Below are 21,521 nucleotides of genomic sequence, written 5' to 3'. Positions count from 1 at the left end.
TGCCTGAACATATTTGACCAGGCGTACCAAACTGACTGAAAGCTGACAGCTTCAGAGGAAACAGGCCTGTAATCAGCACGGTCCGGTGTAGAAACTGACGGGATACAGATTAATATGAAGATAGGAGCTCACCTTCCAAAGAAGTTCACACTCCCTCTCCTCCAGCGCCTTTTTATGTCTCAGGACAAGGGCCTTCACTTCAGTCTGCACCACCTTCGCCTTGATCTCCACCTGTTCTGCCATGGCCTGAACCTTCTCCATGCTTAGCTGAGTAGACAAAAAAAAAAAGTAGAGGTGATCTTATTATGATGAAAAATGCATACAAGCAGTAAATAGATGGACAGCAAATGCTACAACTCAAATGGGATTCAAATGAACTTCAGAAACAGGAAGCAGAAGATCAGGAAACACTAAAAGAAAGGACAACGTAATGAAACATCTTCCTGGCAAGTCAATGTCTGAACACCTGCTCATTGTTTCTGGTCCGTTCCTTTGTCCCATTTTCTGGCTTATGTCATGCAGGGAAAAGGAAACACAGGTCAGGAAAGGGAAGCCGCTTCACGAAAAAATGAACTTCCTGCTGGATTTGAACTTTTAATTTCTCTTATTTAGAGTGAGGTTTCTCAGATTTAGAAACATGTTGCATTGGAAACACTCCAGTGTTGTTGGTTGGGATGCACCGATCCCACATTTTTACAAGTCGAGTACAAGTACTTACATTTGAGTACTTGCCGATATCGACAACTGACACGAGTACTAATAAATCCCATTACAGTTCACTGGTAAGGAGTGTGGACCAGATGCAACGACTGAGGCTGGAAAACTGTCACAATATTCAGAACAAAGTGTTTTTGGTGGATTCTGTTCACCGCTTTGAAAAGGCACCAAATGCCCAAAATATTTTCTATGAGTACTGAAAAGTTTTGAGCATTTGAAGCTGCCATTAGCCCCGTTTCCACCAACAGGTCCAGGTGAGTAGAGGACGGTCTGGTTTGGTAAACAAACAGTTGCATTTCCACAGCCAACTGTACCTTTACCCAGTAGGCGGTGTACTGGCCGGACAGTGACAGATTTTGTAAACTACGTAATAGCGTGATGTCATAGTGGCACAATGCTTTAGTTGAATTTTAACAAAGAAGAATGCGACACAGAAGCTGTGTCCCATTTCAGGGTCTACACACTTCAAAGTGTGCAGACTACGTAGTCTATGGACTGTTCTATGTAGTCTGCACGCTTCGAAGTCCACTTACCATTCATGAAATGGGACAGCCTACCTAGCCGATGAGAATTTCCCAAAGCAGCAACGTACGATGTTGAATCACTTAAACCTATGAAATTACTGTTTGCATATCATAGGACACGTTGAGTTAATGTTCACACCGACCGAGTAATAATGTAAAAGGAAAAAAAAAAAAAAAACGTATAAGGATCTGTTATTTTTAAAATTCTATGAATATCAAATATTACAGAATTTTATTGCCACTATTTAATAAACATGTTTTAATGCACTTGGTTTTGTCACGTTTAAAGTGTGGTTTAAAATAAATAAATATCTTTGTTGCTCCTTTACCACCGTCTTGTGCACAATGAATTCTGGGAGAAAAGAGGCCACAAAGGATGCATCACCGGCAGCCTTCGTTACAGACCAAACGAAGTGTGGGTTTGTAGGCTGGATTCGGAGGCTCCTTGCAATGGGGACAGTGCTTGGTGCACCACTGATGGATGTAGCCAACAAATCTGCACTTCGAAGTGTGTAGACCCTGAACTGGGACACAGCTAGAAGCAATGGAGGACAATAGTGGACATCCAGCAGTTTGTATTCTTTCTTGCTGTAACTATATTTAAACATGGAGCTGTTCCCACTTTGTTCTTAGCGCCGAGTCGCAGAGGAAAGGATTATTCTTTTGGCCAGACAGTGGATTGTAGTGTGTCAAGTGCCACGCTTTCTTGGGTCAGATCGGTAAGGTTGGGACCCCAACAGAATGATCCCAAAAAAGTGGGAAGGTTCAGGTCGGATGTTCTGGTACCCTTCCCAGTTTTTGTCTGTGGAAACGCAAAAAAATGCGTTCGGCCCATGACATACCGAACTGGGCTCGGTGGTAACCAGGCTATGGTGTGTTAATAGGATAACCAAAAATAGATGTAGAATAAGAATAAAAAATATAGAAATAGGTTTTAATTAAATATTTGTCATCAAATTGCTATGGTCCCAATATTTAATGTAAAAAAGTAAAAAGCTTAGATTTGGCGCCTTATGTAAATAAATAAAACACACCAGAATCATTTAAAACATAGCAAACAATACACCAGCTTTCATGTAAAGATAGTTTTGGTGCTGCTTCACAGGTAAGTAATAAATAATGACATCAACAGAGTGTACACAATGACAGTTGGGTGCAGATTTTATTACCACCTAAAGCACTAAAATGCCACTGTATGAATATAAAAGGTCCTGGTATTTACAACGTACAATTTAGCCCAAATGAACATTTTTCCTCTTTGTCACCCTCCCCCTACTGAGTTTTATCAGGCTTTTCCTCTGGCGTTTTCTGGAAGGTCACAGGGTAAACTGGACCTCACAGGCACGGAGGGGAGGTGGGATAAGGCTTCCTTTGTGATATCTGCGGCAAAGATCAAAGGTCACCTAAACCTCTACAGGTCGTGCTCCACAATCCCTGTCTTAAGACACATAGAGCCCACCCCCATCGCACCCCTGCAAGAACAAAGCATGGCAGCAGGGTCCCTTTCAGTCTGGCAAGGCCATTTGAAATGGCCAGCTAAAGGAACAACTAAATCAGGCCTCCATAGAGGGACCAGCAGGAAGCCAACCCTGAAGGAATCAGGGGAGGGCCATTATCAATTCAATCAATTCAGGAGCTACTGTGAAAACTAAAGGCCAACATTTTTGCATATTTTTAACGTTTTCCCTCTAACACAAAACATCTTTCCCCGCTAATCTTTCTCCTTCTTCCATGACAAGCTCCATCTCCAACACATTTACACAACATTTTCAGTCTTCTTTTCATCATCCGTCTCTCACTCCCAGTCTCCTTGTCTCCATCATCTTCAGCATTTCTCTCCACGTTCCCAAAGGAGCACAGCTTGGGGCACAAAGAGAGTCAAACTAACCAATCAAAACGCAGCAGCAGAGAGCTCTGACCAACCATCAGGTCACAAGTCCGGGGTCAGAGGTCAGGACAGATAATGGGTGTAGAGTGGGCGGAAATTTCCTACCTCAGGGGACTGGAGCGCATGTGTAACGTGTATGTCTGCATGTGTGTGTATGTGTGTGTTTACATATTATCTGGCGTCAGCGCTTACTCCCACAGTGACCTGGACAAAAAAAGTGGACAAACACACCAAACAGCACAAGGTATTGACAGATGGTAGGCGGTGTGTCTCATGACTCAACAGTACGTCTCCTGTAGCTTTTCACTTAATAAAATATAAGCTTATTGATATAATTCACAGCATGTGCTGTGGACACCTGATTTTCACATCTAACTAAGTTAACTCCATGTGGCCTGGGGTTGGGAATGTCTGTTGTGATATCTTGGAATTTTGGAACAATTTAAGAACACCCGGCGTGATGTAAGCACAGAGCCAATAAGATACGATGTATGACCCAGTCAGACAAAGGTCAAGCTAAGAAATGGATAGGAGAGGCACATGCTCTGTGAAGGAGATAGTGCATGCCAGTGTCATATGACCTCAGCAGAACAGCTTGTGTTTCATGTTTTGGGTATTTACCAAGGTCACAACACTGCCCCACCTTCCAGGCAAATTAGATAACAGTGGTGTGTCTGAGCCATTTCAGTAAACAATAATAGATTTAAAACTCTTGCTTTAAAAAAAAGGGCTACTTTATTTTTTTTGTTTTGCCCACTTTTTCAGACATTTAATGTGAGAAAATAGTGGTAAAGGTCTAGAGCCTCATACTAAACAATGGTTGAGACTACTGTTCAGTGATACAGCTATATCACAGAATAATAATATTAATAAAAAAAAGCTTATTTGTCTAGATGCAATTAGATTTATTAATCAGAACACAAGTAATGCCAAACTATGTGGAAAAATACATTTTGCATGATTTTGGTTTAGCAAAACAGTCAATTTCCTCCCAAAAGGGGTACAAGAAAATACCAACAACCTCATTTATTTACGCTTAATGTCCTCATTCATTAACCAGCGTTAAATCTTTGATGGAGTGAAAATCCTGATAAGGTCTGTTGCAATCGATTCTGAGTCAATATAAGCTGTCAAACAATACCAATTGTAAATTTAGTTGTGTTTATTGTCCATTTTAGGAGCCTTTCCCTGTGGAACATGGGAAATGCGAGCGAGGGAGGAATGGGAACGCGGTGCAGAGAAGGGGATGGCATTGAACAGCAGGATGGTGGTAGCGCCACCTCTGAATGCCACCATCTTCTACAAATGAAGACTGGACTCAGTTTCATTTTGGTTAAAACCAGTTCAATTCAGCTTTAACACAGTCATTTAGTCATTTTTTCACAGGCAAGAAAAAACAAATCACTGCATGATCCAGATTTATTTATGAAAACTGAACTCATATAAGCCAATTCATTAAACCTAGCTGCCTTGCTAAGGAAACAACCAATCTCGATGTGATATTTTTCATGTTTGCATCTAAGTCCATGACGCTAATGTACGTACTGATTGAAATACAAGTGATAAGGGTCAAGAAAAGCTCTCAGATAATAAAAAATGTGATTAAACCACAACAGTGAGAGAAAATATGCACAGTAAAAAATCAGCTGCATAAAATAAGAAGCTGCATACTGCTCTGATCAATTTAGAAACAGCAGCAACTGCTGGACAAAAGTGAAATGATCTGAAGCATGTGGCTTGTTCCTCATGCATCAATGCATTGTTGTGACTATGTAACTCATTTTAGTACCAAGTGTTACAGAACTGTTTATGGGTTGAGAATAAATGACCAGTGTTCATGTAATATTGATTGACAGGGTTTTTTTTCCCCCTCCACTTCAAGTTATGTTTGTTTCAGCTCTAAAACCGTCACATTTTATTATTTCCTCACTGTCAGCAAATAAAATGACAGGCAGGATCTTTGCATCATCACATACATGAGGAACTTGTTTTTTAGGGGTGGGTTGTTTGGTTTCTAGCAGCTAAAGTATCGGTGGCACCAGTCAGCCGACTCAGGCTCAGGATTTTAAATCCTTATTTGCCAGTAGTTAAAAAAGCACTCAGAGGCGTCACTTAAGTACATTAACTCACATTCACATCATAACATTTGCCACCTGTAACGCTATTAGATTTATATAATGTTGATGGACATATGATAACAATATAATGAAAAACTTATTTTGATGGAGGTGGAGCACAAAATGTCATAGTGAAACTCTGATTATTCTAATTTGCTGATTAACTGAGAATCTCAGCAAAAGATATGAACCCAGAAAGACCCTGATCACAATGTATGCTTAATCAAAACCTTAAAATAGAAAGAAAAGGTAGTAAATCGAAGGAAGCAAAAAAAAAAAAAAAAAGAGGGACTATTCTGACGAGCCATAAAAGCCTTTGAAACCTCTAATTTCCCCCCATTCATGCAAGGGCCACTGGGAAAAACCAGAATATCAATGGGATCCGAGAAGCTACAACCTCAAACCATAAAAAATGTAAATGAAGGGAGGAGACGCGTACGTGTGTGAGTACGCGTCAGAGATGGGGGTGTGAGCGAATGACTGAAAAGGGGAAGGGCAAAGTTTTCCACTTCTTTAAAAGAGGAGGGGAATTTTCCTTTCTCTGAAATCCTTTAAATACCTCGCCTACCCTCCCTTCCCCCATCCGCTGCTCCAGTCCTCCTCCCCTTTGACCCTGAGCCCTGCCCCCGCTAGAATTCTACTCATGCGACCCACCCCTTTTTAAGAGCCAGCTGGACACCTCTAACCCCAGGCTCCCCAGCAGCCATGGACTGGTCACTCTCAAACATGTTTAAAGCTGATTGGCTCTAATAGCTCTCTGGGAAGCAGCTCTGGTGCTGCTGAGCAGTGATTTCAGGGACACAGCTGCTCTCCTTGGTTTCTACTTAGCCTTTCTAGGAGATGGATGAGGGTGTATTTGCATGCTTTTATCTTCATAAAGACAGCCTTTATGTAAGAACGAGGTGAATCTTGCAAAGCAGCACTTCATTTTGTCAAGTTAAGGCTCAGTCAGTTTGGCCCATTGTAGTCCTGCAGAGTGACAAAACCCCCCTTTTTTTGTGAAATTATAACATGCATCTGATTTTGCTCACATCTTACAATCCCCTGTGAATGTTTTGTTAGGGTTTCTGTCTCACCTGCACCGCCTGACGTCCTTGCTGTGCATCTGCCAGCAGCTGGATCGTGATGGTCCTGCAGTCCTGCACGGCGTCTTGCAAGTACACAGAAGAGTGACCCATGTGACGGCCCACGCTACACTCCCTGCAGATGGGCACTGAACAGGTTTCACAGAAGAACAGAAACACCTGAGGACAGAAATATAAACAAAGTAATTTTCAATTCAATTCAAACATGTATGTGAGATAATAATTTAGCTTCTTCTGAACAGCTGGGAACAAGTTTCATATTCCCAAGTGTCATTTTTTATACATGCAATTATGAAATATAATTTATTAGATGCCATTTTTAAAGTAAGCAGAAACCCTCGTCAACTTATTTGCAAGGTGTATAATCTCAATAACTCTGGAACAGCTCAAGTAAAAGTGGGAGGAAGACTTACACATTCATATCTCAGATGTAGACTGGCTAAAGATTATCATCCATATGTCAAAGACATGCTGTTACCCAGGTCAGAGTAGCACTCCGGCTCCACCAAAGTATCAAGATTTAGACCAGACCTTAACTCCACTTGCAATAAATGCAAGCTGGACTTGTCCCTAGACACAGTGTTTCTGGTTATCAGTTTTTCTCACCTTCTCTAAAACACTAATGAAGCCTGTTGACCTGCCCCGTCTTACGGCTTTATTCGGTGTTGTGCAACAGGAGAAGCCCTAGAATAATTATAGCTGTAAAATGCTAGCTTTCTGCACCCTGCTAGCCAGGAGACTTAAACTATTCAAATTCAAATTCTTTTTCTCTCTTTTTTCCTTCTATCTCCTCAACAGGTCTGGTGTATGGGTGGGTTGATGGGGCTTCTTGTGGGGCTTAGGATTTTCCTGCCCATTTGTCATATTCTGTGCTGTAACCATGCTGGTATTTCTGTATCAATAGTACAACTACCTGCACTTTCCATGCTGGCAATGCATGTATCTGCATGATCTGTATGCATGCAAGTTTGGTTGTTTTGAATATGATTTGCACAGGTGTATGTACATTTATACTTGCACATGTATCACTTATAAACAAAAAAGACCTTGATCAAAAGTGTATGTGATGAAACGCTGTGTGTCACTGAAGGTAACTTGCAGCTTGATAATCACCAAGTGAAGTTTCACTCTCTCCCTTCTTGTGCTTCCACAAACACAAGGCTAATTAAAGAGAAAAGAACATGAATGATAAACAAGCCATCCATATGCATGAGCTAGCAGGGAGGCTTCACATCCTCAACACTGCAAAGATCGATTGTCTTTGGCAAGAGGACGAAAACAGGGACTAAAGAGCAGCTAAACTAGATCAATATCCATTCTGGACTATTTATTAGCATTATATGATGAATGCTGACAAAATATTTTGCTCTATCTAGGTTTTTAAAAGTTTAACTTCTGTAACTGGGCTGGCAAAAGCTTAATATTGTGGAGTTTTTAGTTCAGGCTTAATCAAGCCAAACTTTTCTGACCTAAGGCTAAAGCCTGTTACATGCGGAGGTGACAACTTTCTGCTTCACGCTTTTCCACGTTAACCACACCCACCTCAAAGATCCAACCAATCACACAATACTTCTCGAAGCCCCACAAAAAGAAAGTTCTGTTCGGCTGATGCATCGAAAACAAGGCGCAAGAGAACCACATCAAGAGAAGAAAATGACGTCATTTTGTTCCATGAAAAACCTAACATAAAAATGATGGTAACTTTTGTTTTGTAAATTGACTTTATACAAATGATTATTAGTATTTTTATTAATTATAATAGTGTGTTTTGAAAACAGAGTTCCAAGATCAGGTCATAAAGGCCTAAAAAGACATTTTAATGAAAATCAAGTTAATATCTTGGCATACATATTCATTAATATGCCACTTAACGCATCACTGATGAACGCTGACCAAAACATCCCCCTGTCTTACAGGATAAGAAGAAAATGAAATGGCTTATTAATCTTTGCTGCTAAAAACTACGCTTTGTTTTAAACCTCATATCTGAATGCTGATTGGTTGTAATGGAAGTTAATTAAATATGCAATGTGCATCATATCCCAAAGAGACACCAGATCAATGGCTTCCAAAAGCAGGAGAACTGAGTGGATGGAGAGGGGCCTGCAATCAATCCTTCAATATTGGCAGTTCCCTTGGGGAGCAGCCTAATCTAATGAGTCACACACAAACACACACACACACCCTTTATTTGACTTCCTCCTGCTTTCTGCCTTTGGCTTAACCTCCTCTTTGGATCTTTCTCTTACTGTCTCCTTCTGCTGAGCTTTAGCCTCCACTACAGTCTGTGCACCATCCTGTCACTCAATGCCCTTCTCTTTTCTGCCTTCCTGTCCCATCCCTCCCCCGCTGACACCTCCTGAATTCCAAAGGGACACGGGACACACAAAGGAGAAGAATGCAGCTGGGCCGGAGCGGAGGAAGGAGGTGATGGAGGAAGATGACGATGGCTGCAAGGCTGAGGGACGTGTAGATTGATGATGAAAGAGGACAGGATGAATTCTGATGAGGGTATGACTCATAATGGTTGCAGGTCTGAGATCAGCAGCCGTCAGATTGTCGGATGAAGTGACTACTTGTTGAGTGATTTATTCAAATCATTATTTATCCTTACATGACAATTATGATTAAGTTAAAACTTATTAAGCATATGTCGATCCATTATTCATTAAGTGGTGGTTTACTTAAGTGTTCTACGCAATGCGAAAAGTAACACATATCAAATGCACACAAGCTGAGAAGTAAATAGATCTCATTTAATTTGAGGATCTATTTTACCCATAAGATTTGATATGGCACATCCAGAAATCAATACCAGTTCACAAGTGCACCATCTCACGTTTAACATCATTACTGTGCGTGTGGACACAAGACCGAGTAAAAACAGGAAGACAGAAAGCTATTTAGTGGCACAGTGTTGTCCTGTTTTACAAATCAGATCTTCTGACAAACATAATTATCCTCAATAATACCTGCTGCTTATGTGTCACCAGTCCTTGAAGTGAAAAATACCCACTCATACACCCAAGGTTGTGGATTACATAATACCCACGCACCTTGGAATACTAGTCAATAATATTGACTCTTTCAGGACACATGCTCCTCCTATTGGGTGTCCTGGAAAGAGTCTTATTCCCTCTTTGCCAGCACATATCTCACTTTAATATCACATCCTAAAGATTTTTGCATCTCAAGCTGAATAAATTATTTACTACCAGTTTTATAGACTCTGGGAATTGGGAGACAAAGCTATATATTTTTTTTTTTTTACAAATGAAAACTCAGGAATATGACGTCCTGCTACATGTGCTACTAAAACAGAACAGGCATTTCACAGCTACATCCATACGGTGGATGCAGCAGACACTCACATTGTGCAGAACTTAGGAAAGATGTGAAATAGGAGTGGTGTCATGCTAACAAAGCTGTAAAAACCAGAAGAAACACCTTGGACAGGCAGCCCTCAGGGAAAATTGACTCCAACAAAATTTATACACATTAGACAAAATCTACTAACATGAGTCCAGTGTAAAGAAACACTACTGCAAGGTCACAAATATTCAACTGCAGGCTTGATGTGCACTTTGTGGCTGTGTTGAAGAGACTCTGGAATCAACACGGCCTCTCCAGTTGTAAAGCTCTGACCAGCAGGACTCGCCTCGGCTGGGGGAAGCGAGTTATTGGATTTCATTAGCTCACCGGATGCTTCTCATTCTCCCTCTCATCCTATTTCTGTCATCCAAAGACACACCTACATAATTACAATCATGACTAAAGACTTTAAACTTTTTTCTTGTCATTTCAAACTCAGTTTCAGTGAAATGCTGAACACGCTCCATCTGAATAAAACTTAGATCATTTCTATTAAGATTATTAATTTATGTTATTTTATACCTGTGCAAACTCTCCATCTTTGGATGTTACTATCTCTGCAAATTAGCCAGTTAAAATCATATATACATTGAAATGGTTGCATTTTGCACAATTTAACATTTTTTAATGCAATGTCCTTGTGAAATAAAATAAAATAAATTATAATTTGGCCCCCATTCAAAAGATGATTTTAAAATATGTTCAGCGGTGGCATCTACTGCAATCAATATATTAAACAAGGTTTTTAAAATTAGAAATGTATAATTATTGCAGTGATTTCTTACAATCTTTGCTTTGCATTGCTTTGTATTCACACAGCAGCAGGATCAGCGCCCGTTTTCTCCCTCCCTTCCTCCCCTCACAGATACTGAGAACTGGGGGAGAGGGCACCAACTCAACTAGCCATTAAAACCTCTCCGTGCAGCATTCACTGCCTGCGTGCACAGCCGAGTGGGGGGAAGGGATCAGGACCATGTAATGTCACGCTGTGGTGCTAAAAAGAAAAAAAAATACTGCTCTGTGAAACTGCAAAACCACATTAAAAATCAAATAGATAAATAAGACAGCATATCACAGATGGATGCAGCCACCCATATCAGGACGACTCAAGTTAGTCATTTAAACGTCACCTTAAGGTCTTCACCTTGGCCTCGTGTATTAAATTCACACAAAAGGGAAATAAAAGAACATTTCCAACTTTATATGATAGAAAACCTTGAAAATGACCAGAAAGTGAAGAAAATTTTCTCAATACTGAGTAGAAAATTCCCACTAACTACATGTATTTGTTTTCATAAAGCTAACGGAGAAATCTGCACATGAAAATTATCTTTAGAAGAATTTGGCAGAAAATTTAATTGCGTGTTAAAAAAAAAAAAAAAAAAGACAAAATCTCTACGGATTTACCTACGTCAATGACTTTTGAAATCTGTTGTCATAGTTTGGGCTTGTGAGTCATTTTCTTCACAGACAGAAACAAGAAAGGTCAGAAAGGTAACTAAACCACAAAAGAGACATTCCTGTGGGCTTATGTCAGTATGTTTGGCAACGGACCACTTTTTTTAAAAGTGGTGTTTATTGAAACAAGAAAAAACTCTACTCAAAAGAGCCATAATTAAAATAATTACACATACAGAATGCTTTTCTAAAGTGGAAAAGTTATTCTTTTAAATATACTGGTGTCCAGAGGATGTTTACTGACACCAAATACACAAAGTTTTTACCACTGGATGCAATTTTAGGTCATAAAAACAATATGAACAACTTTCAAAAATATTAAATGCTTCATTTCTCATTGGAGACTTTAATAAGACATCTGGTACATGAGGTGCTTGACAAATTTTGGCTTTCACTTTAATGTACCTATTCCCATACCCCCCAATTCCAGTAAAAGCCATGTAAGGTAAGACTCAAGTATGTGATGAATGCCTAACTCAAACACACCCACTTTCAGCACTTCAGGCAGACGCAGGTGTCCGTAGGCTCCAGTTTAGCGTCACAAACATACATGCACAACACTTTCCTGCTTTATGTGGAAACTATTATTAGAGCGAAGTGGGGAAAAATCCTGCTCCAGCTGCAGAGTGCATGTTCTGCACAGCAAAAGTGACTCTTGCATTGGGGATTGTTAAATTCACCAACACCTCTTTGAATTATCTGTTACTGAGGAAAGGAGCGATTCAGCATGTGCAAAAGTTAAGCCAGAGAGCCAAAAAAATTACCCTGCTAATAAAAAGCTTAAGACAGAGCAGCAGCCTTAAGACAGTCTGGTATGTTCAGGCTGGGTAATCTGAGGAACCCCTGATCCCAATATTCCCAACAAAACCCACAGACAAAGATTCTTTCATGAAAGTTGCTGACACCTACTTTCACCTTTTTCAAATATTTCCTCGTGTCTTGTTAATTTTTTTTTTTAAACAATCCCTCTTTGTTCTTTGTTCTCTTTCTCCCTCTCATTGCAGTTTTTCTTTCTTCTCTTCCAATTTGGCTACACCCTCTAGAGGCAAACCCAGTTGGCTCTTTGCCATTGGACACTCCTGTCGATGTTTTGAAACTCTGCCAGACACAGCATGGGGGGCGGTGGCTGCAAACCGATGCTCTGATTGGACGGCAGCACAGCAGAGAAGGAAAACAAACCAGAGTCAGCTGGCGTCCTTAGACAGCGAGCAAGCAACAGGCTCTTTGTGGGGGGTGATGACATTAGCGAGAGAAAGAAAACGGTAGGACTTCAGAAACAAAGAGGTGGCGAGTGGAAGACGAAGGGAGAAAGATGGGATGGAGTTATGGCTTGATTGAACAAATCCATCAATCAATAAGTGGAAGAAGCTGTGTGAAAGAAAATGTGGAGCAGCTGAGATGTAATGCGTGTGCGCAGGCCGAAACTAGCTATTCTTAGTAACTGTGCATTTTAATTGAATAGTAAACAACTGGCATGTTTCTTCTCACTCAGTTCATTACACTAATGCTTCTCTTTTCCATCCTTCTACCTTCATCTTAATATAAAAAAGCTCATTCAACTGGAACATTTTATTCAAGACAATAAACCAACAAACCACCAAGTACAGCTTCATGTTAGCAACCAGTACCAACAGGGAAATGTATAAAAGGAATATTAACAAAAAGAAGTGAAAAACGGTGGCGAAAACCAGAAGAAAGGCTTCAGGTACCTGGTTTCAGACATGATCCGTTTCATGGAGACTAATTGCTGGTTTCGTGGTGGATTGCTAAAATACTTTTGGGGTTTTACTGCAATTCGGTGTCATGGGGACGGCCCCTACATCCCCTCTGCAGCTGCACTGAACACTGCACATCGAGGGCAACCGAGGGTTGAACCAAAGTACAAGTCAATGTAAAACTCAATTTCCTAAAGTTGCCTTGAAATCCTTTTCATACATCATCTGTAAAGTGACTTCCAAAGCTAGCCAAGGTTTACCATGATGAAGGAGCTATATATATATATATATATATATATATATATATATATATGCTTTTATTAAGAATCAGCAGCTCATGCATTAAAACAGCTGACTAAAATTAAAGTAGCTGTGTTATAAATTAAATGCTCTTAATACAAAATGAATGAAAAATACTTAAATGCCCATAACAAAAAATAGTTGTGCAAAAAGATACTTTTAACTCAAAACAAGCTATCAATATAAACAATATTCCCTCATTCTGTTTTGTGGGTGATGAAGTCTCAATATATTTGGAAATCTTGATATATTCTCCAGCCCTATAATATAATAACAATAAAACTAATACAGTAGTTTTGTTTTTCCTGATCCATCTATAGTGCTTATTAAAGCATACCTTTCCTTACATAAATCAACCAAGCTTTAGGCATACTAGTTAGGAACAGAAGGAAATCTAGGGGTATAGCAAAAGCACTAATGGTTTACTGCAGCATCTTAAAGTTTTGTCATAAGCAAGATGTACCAAAACTTCAGGTGGACAAATTGTAAGTGGAAACTGTGGTGTCCCTCATATATTGCTCAGCGTGTTAAAGTTAAACGTGTTAATAGCACAATTCTGTTGAGTGAGGTCAAATAATGGCCAATTAAAAGCCCATTTGGGCCCAACCACTGAGTAGGAAGCAGCACAGGTTCCAGCTTTTGAATAGGGTTTAAATCCTGTTGTCAAAGAGAATGTGATAAATGCCTTCCTTTCTAACCATAAAATTTATATGGACAAAAGTCCTCACATGGACATCAAAGCTAGGACACACACATGTACACTTCCCTTTAGCCTACATGAAACACACAGGAAACAAGGAATGCTCTCTAATTACTGGGCACATGTTGCACATTAAAACCTTGGAAGTCCAACTTCATATAATCGAACTCTGCTGCCCGTGTGGAAGTGCACACACACCGAAATCCTCTTCAGACGTTAACTACCAACAGATGGGAGATGCTCTTGGAAAAGAAAATGCTGCCTCCACACACTCACACAAAGATACTTGCAGGAGTGATGAAATGTAATCGCTGGTCCCACAACAGCAACAGCTGCTAAATCACGTTGGAGATATTCTGCATCTATAACGTCCATCGTCTCTGACACAGAACAGACAGAAAGTGCTGATGAGAAAGGCAGGAGTCGACAGAGGAAATACCCAGTGTGTATGCGTGTGTGTGGGTCAGGGAGAAAGAGGGAGAAGGAAAAGAGAACCCAGGAGGTATAAACTCAAGTTACAGGAATTCCTCTGGACTTGTATCAGCATCAGTGTTGGGTTAGGTTTCCTTAAAAACATTCTCTGCTAGTGACCTCCAGAGAGGGGGAGTGAAACCGAGGTTCACAAAGCCAAGCAAGCATGTGTTTTAATGGATACCCTTTTTCTACAGAACTAGATAATAGAGTAGTGAAATACACAAATAAAAGAAAAGAAAATTGTGGAAATGTGAAACAAACTACAACAACATTCCCAGACCTCCCAGGAGAATCAAACATCGGACTCGTTCTTATGTTGACGCTACACAAACCGGACCCTTCAGGCGATACAAAAGCATTAGTGGGTCATCAAACTGATTAGTTCAACTTCACTTCATCCTTAAAGAACAACACATTTTCAGCACCCATTGCCCAGCAACCACTTTCTGGCCACTCTCGGACTGCTCCAGTTACCCCACCCCACCCCACCTCCTCTACATAAAGACCAGTTGTGTGTTTGCGCATATGTGTGTGTGCTGAGAAACCACACACGTGTATTGCCGTGCACAAAGCCATGGTGAGAACAATTTAATCTAAGGAGCAGAGTGACATTTTGTAGGATTAACATATCATTAGCTGTCTCTCAGATGGGGCCCGTTATGCATTTGTATGTTGGAGCGTGACATCACAGCAAGCAGAGGGCGCTCCTTTGATGTAATCCAATTTTCCATTTCAACTTCACGCGCAGCGTGGAGCACTCTCCCCACTTGGAAACACAATGAGGAAAAAAAAAGTGACATTTATGTTGCTTGGGTAAGCCAGCATACAGACTCGTGCTTATACTCTGCATACTCTTATCAACATGAAGCGACTCCCTTTGCTGAAGATAAGTCGTTAAGGAGTCTTATCTTCCACCTGAAACCCTTCCTTTCTCTAGCAGTTTTTTCTTCCTATCATTTGGAATCAACAAGGTCCTATAATTTCTATATTTTCTGTGCATGAATGACTCATTGGTTGTGTAAGCCTGCTGCACAGGGAAAAACTCAAGCCAAAGCAAATAACTTGATATTCATTCCACAGCCTTTAGAAAGGAAATAAGAAACATAAGCTCTCTCAGTCCATTTAAGATCGAGTTAAATATGAAGTGAAGGATTCTGCCTGTCACTCTTTGCTGCAATAAAGAAAAAGAGTAAAGTATGAAAATGTGGTTCCTAAAAATCCATTTTTAATCAGAAGCAGCAACAGTTAGAATAGGCCACAAGTTTAAACTGAATCTATTTGTGTCTTCTGCATATCTGAATGTCTCTAAAAATCCAGCCATTAGAGGAAAAACATCTTTATATTTCCCCTCCTTTAAGTTTCATGCTGCTTCGATGCACAGCCTTGTGTCAGACAAGTAATTAATGACTAATTTAAGAAACAACCCAGAAATAACAAAAGCGAGTCAGCCAGATTTCATTAATGTCATTTTAGACTGTCAGGCTTGATTTGCAATAATGGCCCATTTTTCAAAGAAGGGACAACATGGGTGTAGATAATAACATCAATTATGGTCCCACCAGTTACTAAACAAACACGCACAATAACAGGGTCTTGAAACTAGAGCATCCAAATAGAATGTATTCATTGTTAATGCTATTATTTACGCCTGTGTTCAATGTTGTTCTACTTCTCTCCAGATCAGGACTATTGTCTGAGACTCAGCCTTTGTGGGCTGATGAGATTCTCTTTAATAGGCTAACTGGGTAGCCTTATAATTGACCCTTCATTGAATTAGTCTTTTTTCATATCTCTAAGCAACCAGATTGAACTTTTGCGCTTAAACAATGGCATAAAATGTTGCAAATTATAAACTTTATTATTATTATTATTATTAATTATTGGTGCCAGCTGCAATTATTTTGCATCACTATCAGAATAATTAACAAAATCTCATGTCTTCAATATTTCAAGAGTTCTTAAATAACTATCACCAAACTGTTAATCAGCTGTTTGGCTTTTATGATCGTCACAGCCCCTTTTCTTTTGTTATGCAATTTGTTACCATTTGAGCCAAATGATTTTCTTGGAGGTTAAAAAACACCTCACACTCCCCTCATAATAGAACAAGAGCCCAAACACTTAAAGTCAACCTTGAAGAGCCAGCCCAGACAAAAGCATGCACGTCGGCTTGTGTCACAGGAAAGCTTGCAGCGAAAAGCCAGTTGAATGAAAGAAATGCATGAGTAAGTATTTGAGGCTTGTGATTAAAAGGATGGATGATACAGATAACATAACTAAAAAAGGCAGACAAACTTTGCCAGTGTGACTATGAGGATTTTAAGTTGATGTGTCATTGACAGCTGGACTGTGCAAACAGACCAACTGGTCTTTCCAGTGCAATGACAAAGCATGTGGTGAATTTTAATGTATGATGGACACACAGAGCTGGATGATGGACAATGGCTCTGCCGTGTCAGTGCTCACAGGTAAAGAAAGACTAGCCCTCTCCTGTGTCATTCCCTCCCCCAGGGCTGAAGAACAGTGAGCGAGCGAGTGGGAAATGAGGCCCTTACTGGAAAACTGAACCTACCTATTTACTGGCAGCAGACTGGGTGTGTATATGGGGGGTGGTGGAGTTTGAAAAAGGAGGGGAAAAAAATTAACTGCTTTTTTTTTTTTTTTTTTTTTGGTCAATATGTTGCAGATCAAAGCTTTTGGAAAACGCAGAAAGAATTCCTCATTTACCGTTTGTGAAGGTTGTTCTCTTAGATTTGTCGTATTTTAGCCAATACTAACTTTGAAACCCAGTTAAATTAATAACAAACATCTGTCTCACCAAGAGAAAGGGGAATGAGCCATAACACAAAACAATGAGCGAAGTGGCGGGACCTCATGGGTGGAGGTTTTTAGGCGAGACCACTTCAGCACCAGTTCTACTGCTTGTACCATTAGATGAAAGCTCGCTCCTAATTTCTCCCCACAACCGCTACAAACCAGTCTGCTCCTTCAAACCCCAACCAACATTTTGCATCATCTAATGCTGTCACTATTAGAATAGCTGAATAAGAATAGATCATTAAAAAAAAAACCTCTTCACTAATGCTTCTGGTCACAAAGAGATAGTAAGTCATGATGGGCAGCACAGGTATGTTTTTCAAGGGTCTGTTAGCAATGAATGGCATCCTGCTGGGTTGGCAGGGTTTTAACTGCAGGCCAGGCAGTAAGGCGCACACATGCTACTGTAACTTAAAAAGATTGATGTGCAACCACAATCTGTTATTGGTTATGTGAAAATCTTAACACTGCTTTGACTTTTGCAGTAGATTAATTGAGTTACTAGAATGCATCTACACTATAAAGTAATTTAGTGAGCAGACTCGGCCAAACTTTTTATGATGAACGACCTAATTAAAAATGATCATTTGGGTCTTGCTGTTTTGTTTTTTTTTTCCTCAAGCAGCAGGAAGAACTTCTCCAAGCTAAACAAAAACCAGAAATAAAGCCAGTCCAAGACCTCCTACTAATGCCATTTGTTATTTTTCCAGACCAGATGACTAACCTAAGAAAAAGCTGGTTTGCTGTTTTACATGCCTTTGTAGTTTGCTTTGCCCAGAGCAAATGATGCACCAAAAAAAATTCTTTTGAATCCTAACTTGTCTTTTCAATTATCAGAGAAGGCTCGGTCTTCACAAAATGTGCATGGACAAGACTTCTAACAGTTGCAGAAACATGTGTGCAGTTACTACAGGGGCCTCTCTCTGCTTTGAATGGATGGTGTGGTACAGATTAACCAGACTCTGCATGTGTCTATACCCTATAAGTACGCGTGTGTGCACATAGGGTCTTGTGTGGGTGTGTGTGTGTGTGTGTGTGTGTGAAAATCCAGCTCAACACGCGTTTCTGTTCCTCTCCAGGGAACTAGGTGAAGAGCCACTCAGCTCTCTTTAAAACTAAGGCCATATGGCCCACAGTATGGTTCTATACTACACACACATAATGCTATTACACTATAGGAGCATATGTGAGTGTGTAGGACTAGTGCAGCAGGTTTAGATTCTGAGGCACAACAAAAACATGTCCAAAACATTTGTAAATACAAAATATATTTCTTATTTATTATGTTAGTGTGTAATATGCGTGAACTTCTGTGTTCTACTCACCTCGCTGTCATGGTGCTGGCAGAAGCTCATGCGATCCTGGAACAGGGACAGCAGGGCGAAGTTGTTCTGCAGGGACTGGGCGAGGGACACGGACACTCCTGGCTGGCCTGCGTTACTGTTGACCCGGCCGAGGTGGAAACTCTCTCCCAGGCGCTCAATGAAGTGGTCCTTGGTCAGCCGTACCCGCTGGTGTGCCCGCACACAGTTGTCACAGAGGTACTCCTGGCAGTCAAGGCAGTGGGATGTAGCTGTGTTCTCCTCATCACAAGAGCTGCATTGAGGCTCTCCCATGTTGTGTGGCTGCAGCAAGCCTCCATGAGGATGGAAAGCAGAGGAGCCTCCCATTAAGCCTCCCCGATGGTGGTGGCCATTCTTATTCTGGATCTGATCATCTGAGCTCACCACCACGTCCAGCAGGTTGCTGAAGAGGAAGTTTGAGGAAGGAAGGGAGTCTACCCCGGCCTCAGAGATGGAGACTTTCTGATCGCAGGTGGGGCAGCGAAGCTTGAGGGGGTCACTGGGACTGCGCTGACCCTCCAAGCACTGCCTACAGAAGGTGTGCAGGCAGGGCAGGACGTGGAGCCTCTTTGAGGTCTGGCTGGAGGTGGAGGAGTTATGCGAGGAGGAGGATGAGGTAGAAGAGCTAGAGGAGATTGGAGCTGAGGAGCCACATAACTCCTTGCAGAGCGGGCACGTCTGCAGGTCCGAGTCTGGAAACGAAGCCATCTGCAGCGAAACAAGGCTCAGTTCACAACACGCGTAGGAATGAGGTTGAGGTATTCATTTGAGGACACATCAGCCCGTCGTGACATACAGAAGATAATGTGGCATCTGAGGTAGATTAATGAGGTATTTATAGCCAGTTCAGCTGTGAAACTGTGCTAAATGGATTGAGTTTGAAATCTATTTTTATAAGAGTTTGTCGGATGCAAAACAAGGAGGTAGCCAGTTCTCCAAAACACTTAAACAGTTACAGATATAACTAAATAAAAGATCTGAGCTCAACTCAAGTTATGTAAGGCGGTTTCGAGAAGCATTCAAAAAATGTTACGATTCGTCTGCAAAGAGTAGGTTTCCGATGGCGATTCTTTAAATAAACTCAAAAATGGAGTGACTCTGGATCGGTGTTGGAAGTACTAGAACTAGAACCTCCGTCTCTCCTCCCCCACCGACTGGGCAACATGATTTCTGGGCTCAGCGCTACTTAGCAGCACCTAGACTAACGAAACAGAATTCACACTTTTCTTGTATTTCATGCTCTCCACTTTAGGAAAAAACAAATAGAACCAAACGGGCCTGAAGTCCACCATAGGTATCTGGTCAGGCAGCGTCTGGGGTTTTGTAGTCGCTGCGCGAGCCTTGGACCGAGAGACCGTAAATTATTCATCAAAGCAGCGACCTCATAGTGTGCCTCGAGTCACCTAGATATTAAAAAACAACCACAGCGAGTCTTTGATAAAGCCAAAACATCTGACAGGTCGTCTATCCCTTGCCTCTGAGGGTGAATTCATCGGTCCACTTCATGGAGAGGCGCTTCCAGCTCTCCCTCCCCCGTTCAGTCTGTCGGTTGGTATCCCTGTCTGGCTCTCTGCGTGGAGGAATGCGCAGGTTTTTTCTCCTCCCCTTCAGGTTACCAAAAAATGGTGCCTTGCAACGAGAGCAGCTCTCTCTTAACTGCCACAATGTCGTTGCTTACTTGGCAGTTGTCGTTGTTTACAGCTGGGCGAACTAACAATCATATAATCACAATATAAGCCCTCTCATGAGCGCGTGTTGTCAGGACAGCTCTCTTCAATCTGCCTGAGAAAAAATGGACCCACTTCCGTCCTAAGGGAGGAGAGAGGGGTGTGTGCCAAATGCTCGCTCCCGTTAGGCAGGGAGCATGGTCACGTGCTGAATGCGTGCGTGCCGTGGTGCAGGCGCGCGATGGTCAGCTGAGTGACAAGCATTATGCAAAGTTTTATTTCAACAATAGCCTAGTCAAAGTTCAGTGAAATTGAAAAGGATAAAAACACAGTTATTTATTTAGTTAAAAGTTATATTATATTGTATATATTGACTTCCAACCTTATGAAAACGGAAAATACAGTTTAGACATATGTAGCTTAGTGAGACAACTGCTTTATTTGACATAGTTTTATGTATACTGAGGCAAGAGGATAATAATGTAAATATCTTACCTTGCCTTTTTATTTGTGTAGAAATTAACTAGGCTAAAACCACTTTCAAACCTTATCTAATATTACCTAATGTTAAACTTAATTTAAAAAAGGACAACAGGGTATAACTTAACTTGTGAGGATTGTGTGTCACAGATGTATGATGTATGGTACCTGATTGGCACCTAATTGATTTCCAGACACACTCCACCAGAGCCAGGATCATTGCAGAGTACCTCCAGGATCTTGGAGGGAGTCCAAATCTCCACCCAGATGAACACTTGTAGGATCAACTTGGCCATGCAGTGTGCATCAGAGTGACCATCCAATAGCAAAATGTGGCCAAGCTGGTGACCAGAATGAGAAGGAGGTGAGAAACTGTTGTGGCTGCATGGGGATTTTCCACACACTCCTGAGAGCTCTGACAGCGTAAAATGAATAAATTGTATAAAATGGCTAATATGTGCATTTTTAAAACTACTGTAGGAGAGTACAATCATTGAACCCACCAAAACTCCCAAACCAAAAGTGTATACCAACAGGAAAATATTTCAGGGGATTTTCACATATTTTTGAGGGGTTCACTACCCACACTGAAGTACAGTCCTTACAAATTATACCCCATTGTAAAGGCTTTCAATCAATGTATAATATAACACCAACCAGTATTATTAAAGGAGATATATAATTGAACAAATGTGTTGCTTGTTACTGCTTTAAAACAGCTCAGTTAAACTATTAAAGGGAAACAAAATTCTGACAGGACACTAAATCAGCTCTTGGAGGTAGAACATAAACATACAGCATTAATTTACTGCTCTGCTACAGACGACATGTCTTGTGAGGGAATAGGCTGGCCTGATTATCACC

General features: G+C 40.9%; 1 protein-coding gene across 1 annotated transcript in view; it reads right to left on the bottom strand.

The window, feature by feature from the left end:
* The window catches only part of trim71 (tripartite motif containing 71, E3 ubiquitin protein ligase), a 34,077-nt gene extending 13,780 nt beyond the window's left edge, over positions 1 to 20,297 (bottom strand). Inside the window, exons 1-3 of the mRNA XM_042012214.1 lie at positions 18,493 to 20,297; positions 6,323 to 6,490; positions 133 to 267 (exon numbers count right to left, since the gene is read on the bottom strand). Coding sequence (XP_041868148.1) covers positions 133 to 267; positions 6,323 to 6,490; positions 18,493 to 19,218 — 1,029 coding nt within the window. The 5' untranslated portion in view covers positions 19,219 to 20,297. The remainder of the gene's footprint in view (positions 1 to 132; positions 268 to 6,322; positions 6,491 to 18,492) is intronic.
* Positions 20,298 to 21,521: the final 1,224 nt, after the last annotated feature.

The sequence above is a fragment of the Melanotaenia boesemani genome, chromosome 17 (genome assembly GCF_017639745.1).
Source record: "Melanotaenia boesemani isolate fMelBoe1 chromosome 17, fMelBoe1.pri, whole genome shotgun sequence".
Classification (NCBI taxonomy): domain Eukaryota; kingdom Metazoa; phylum Chordata; class Actinopteri; order Atheriniformes; family Melanotaeniidae; genus Melanotaenia; species Melanotaenia boesemani.
This window is presented reverse-complemented; position numbering and strand designations above follow the sequence as displayed.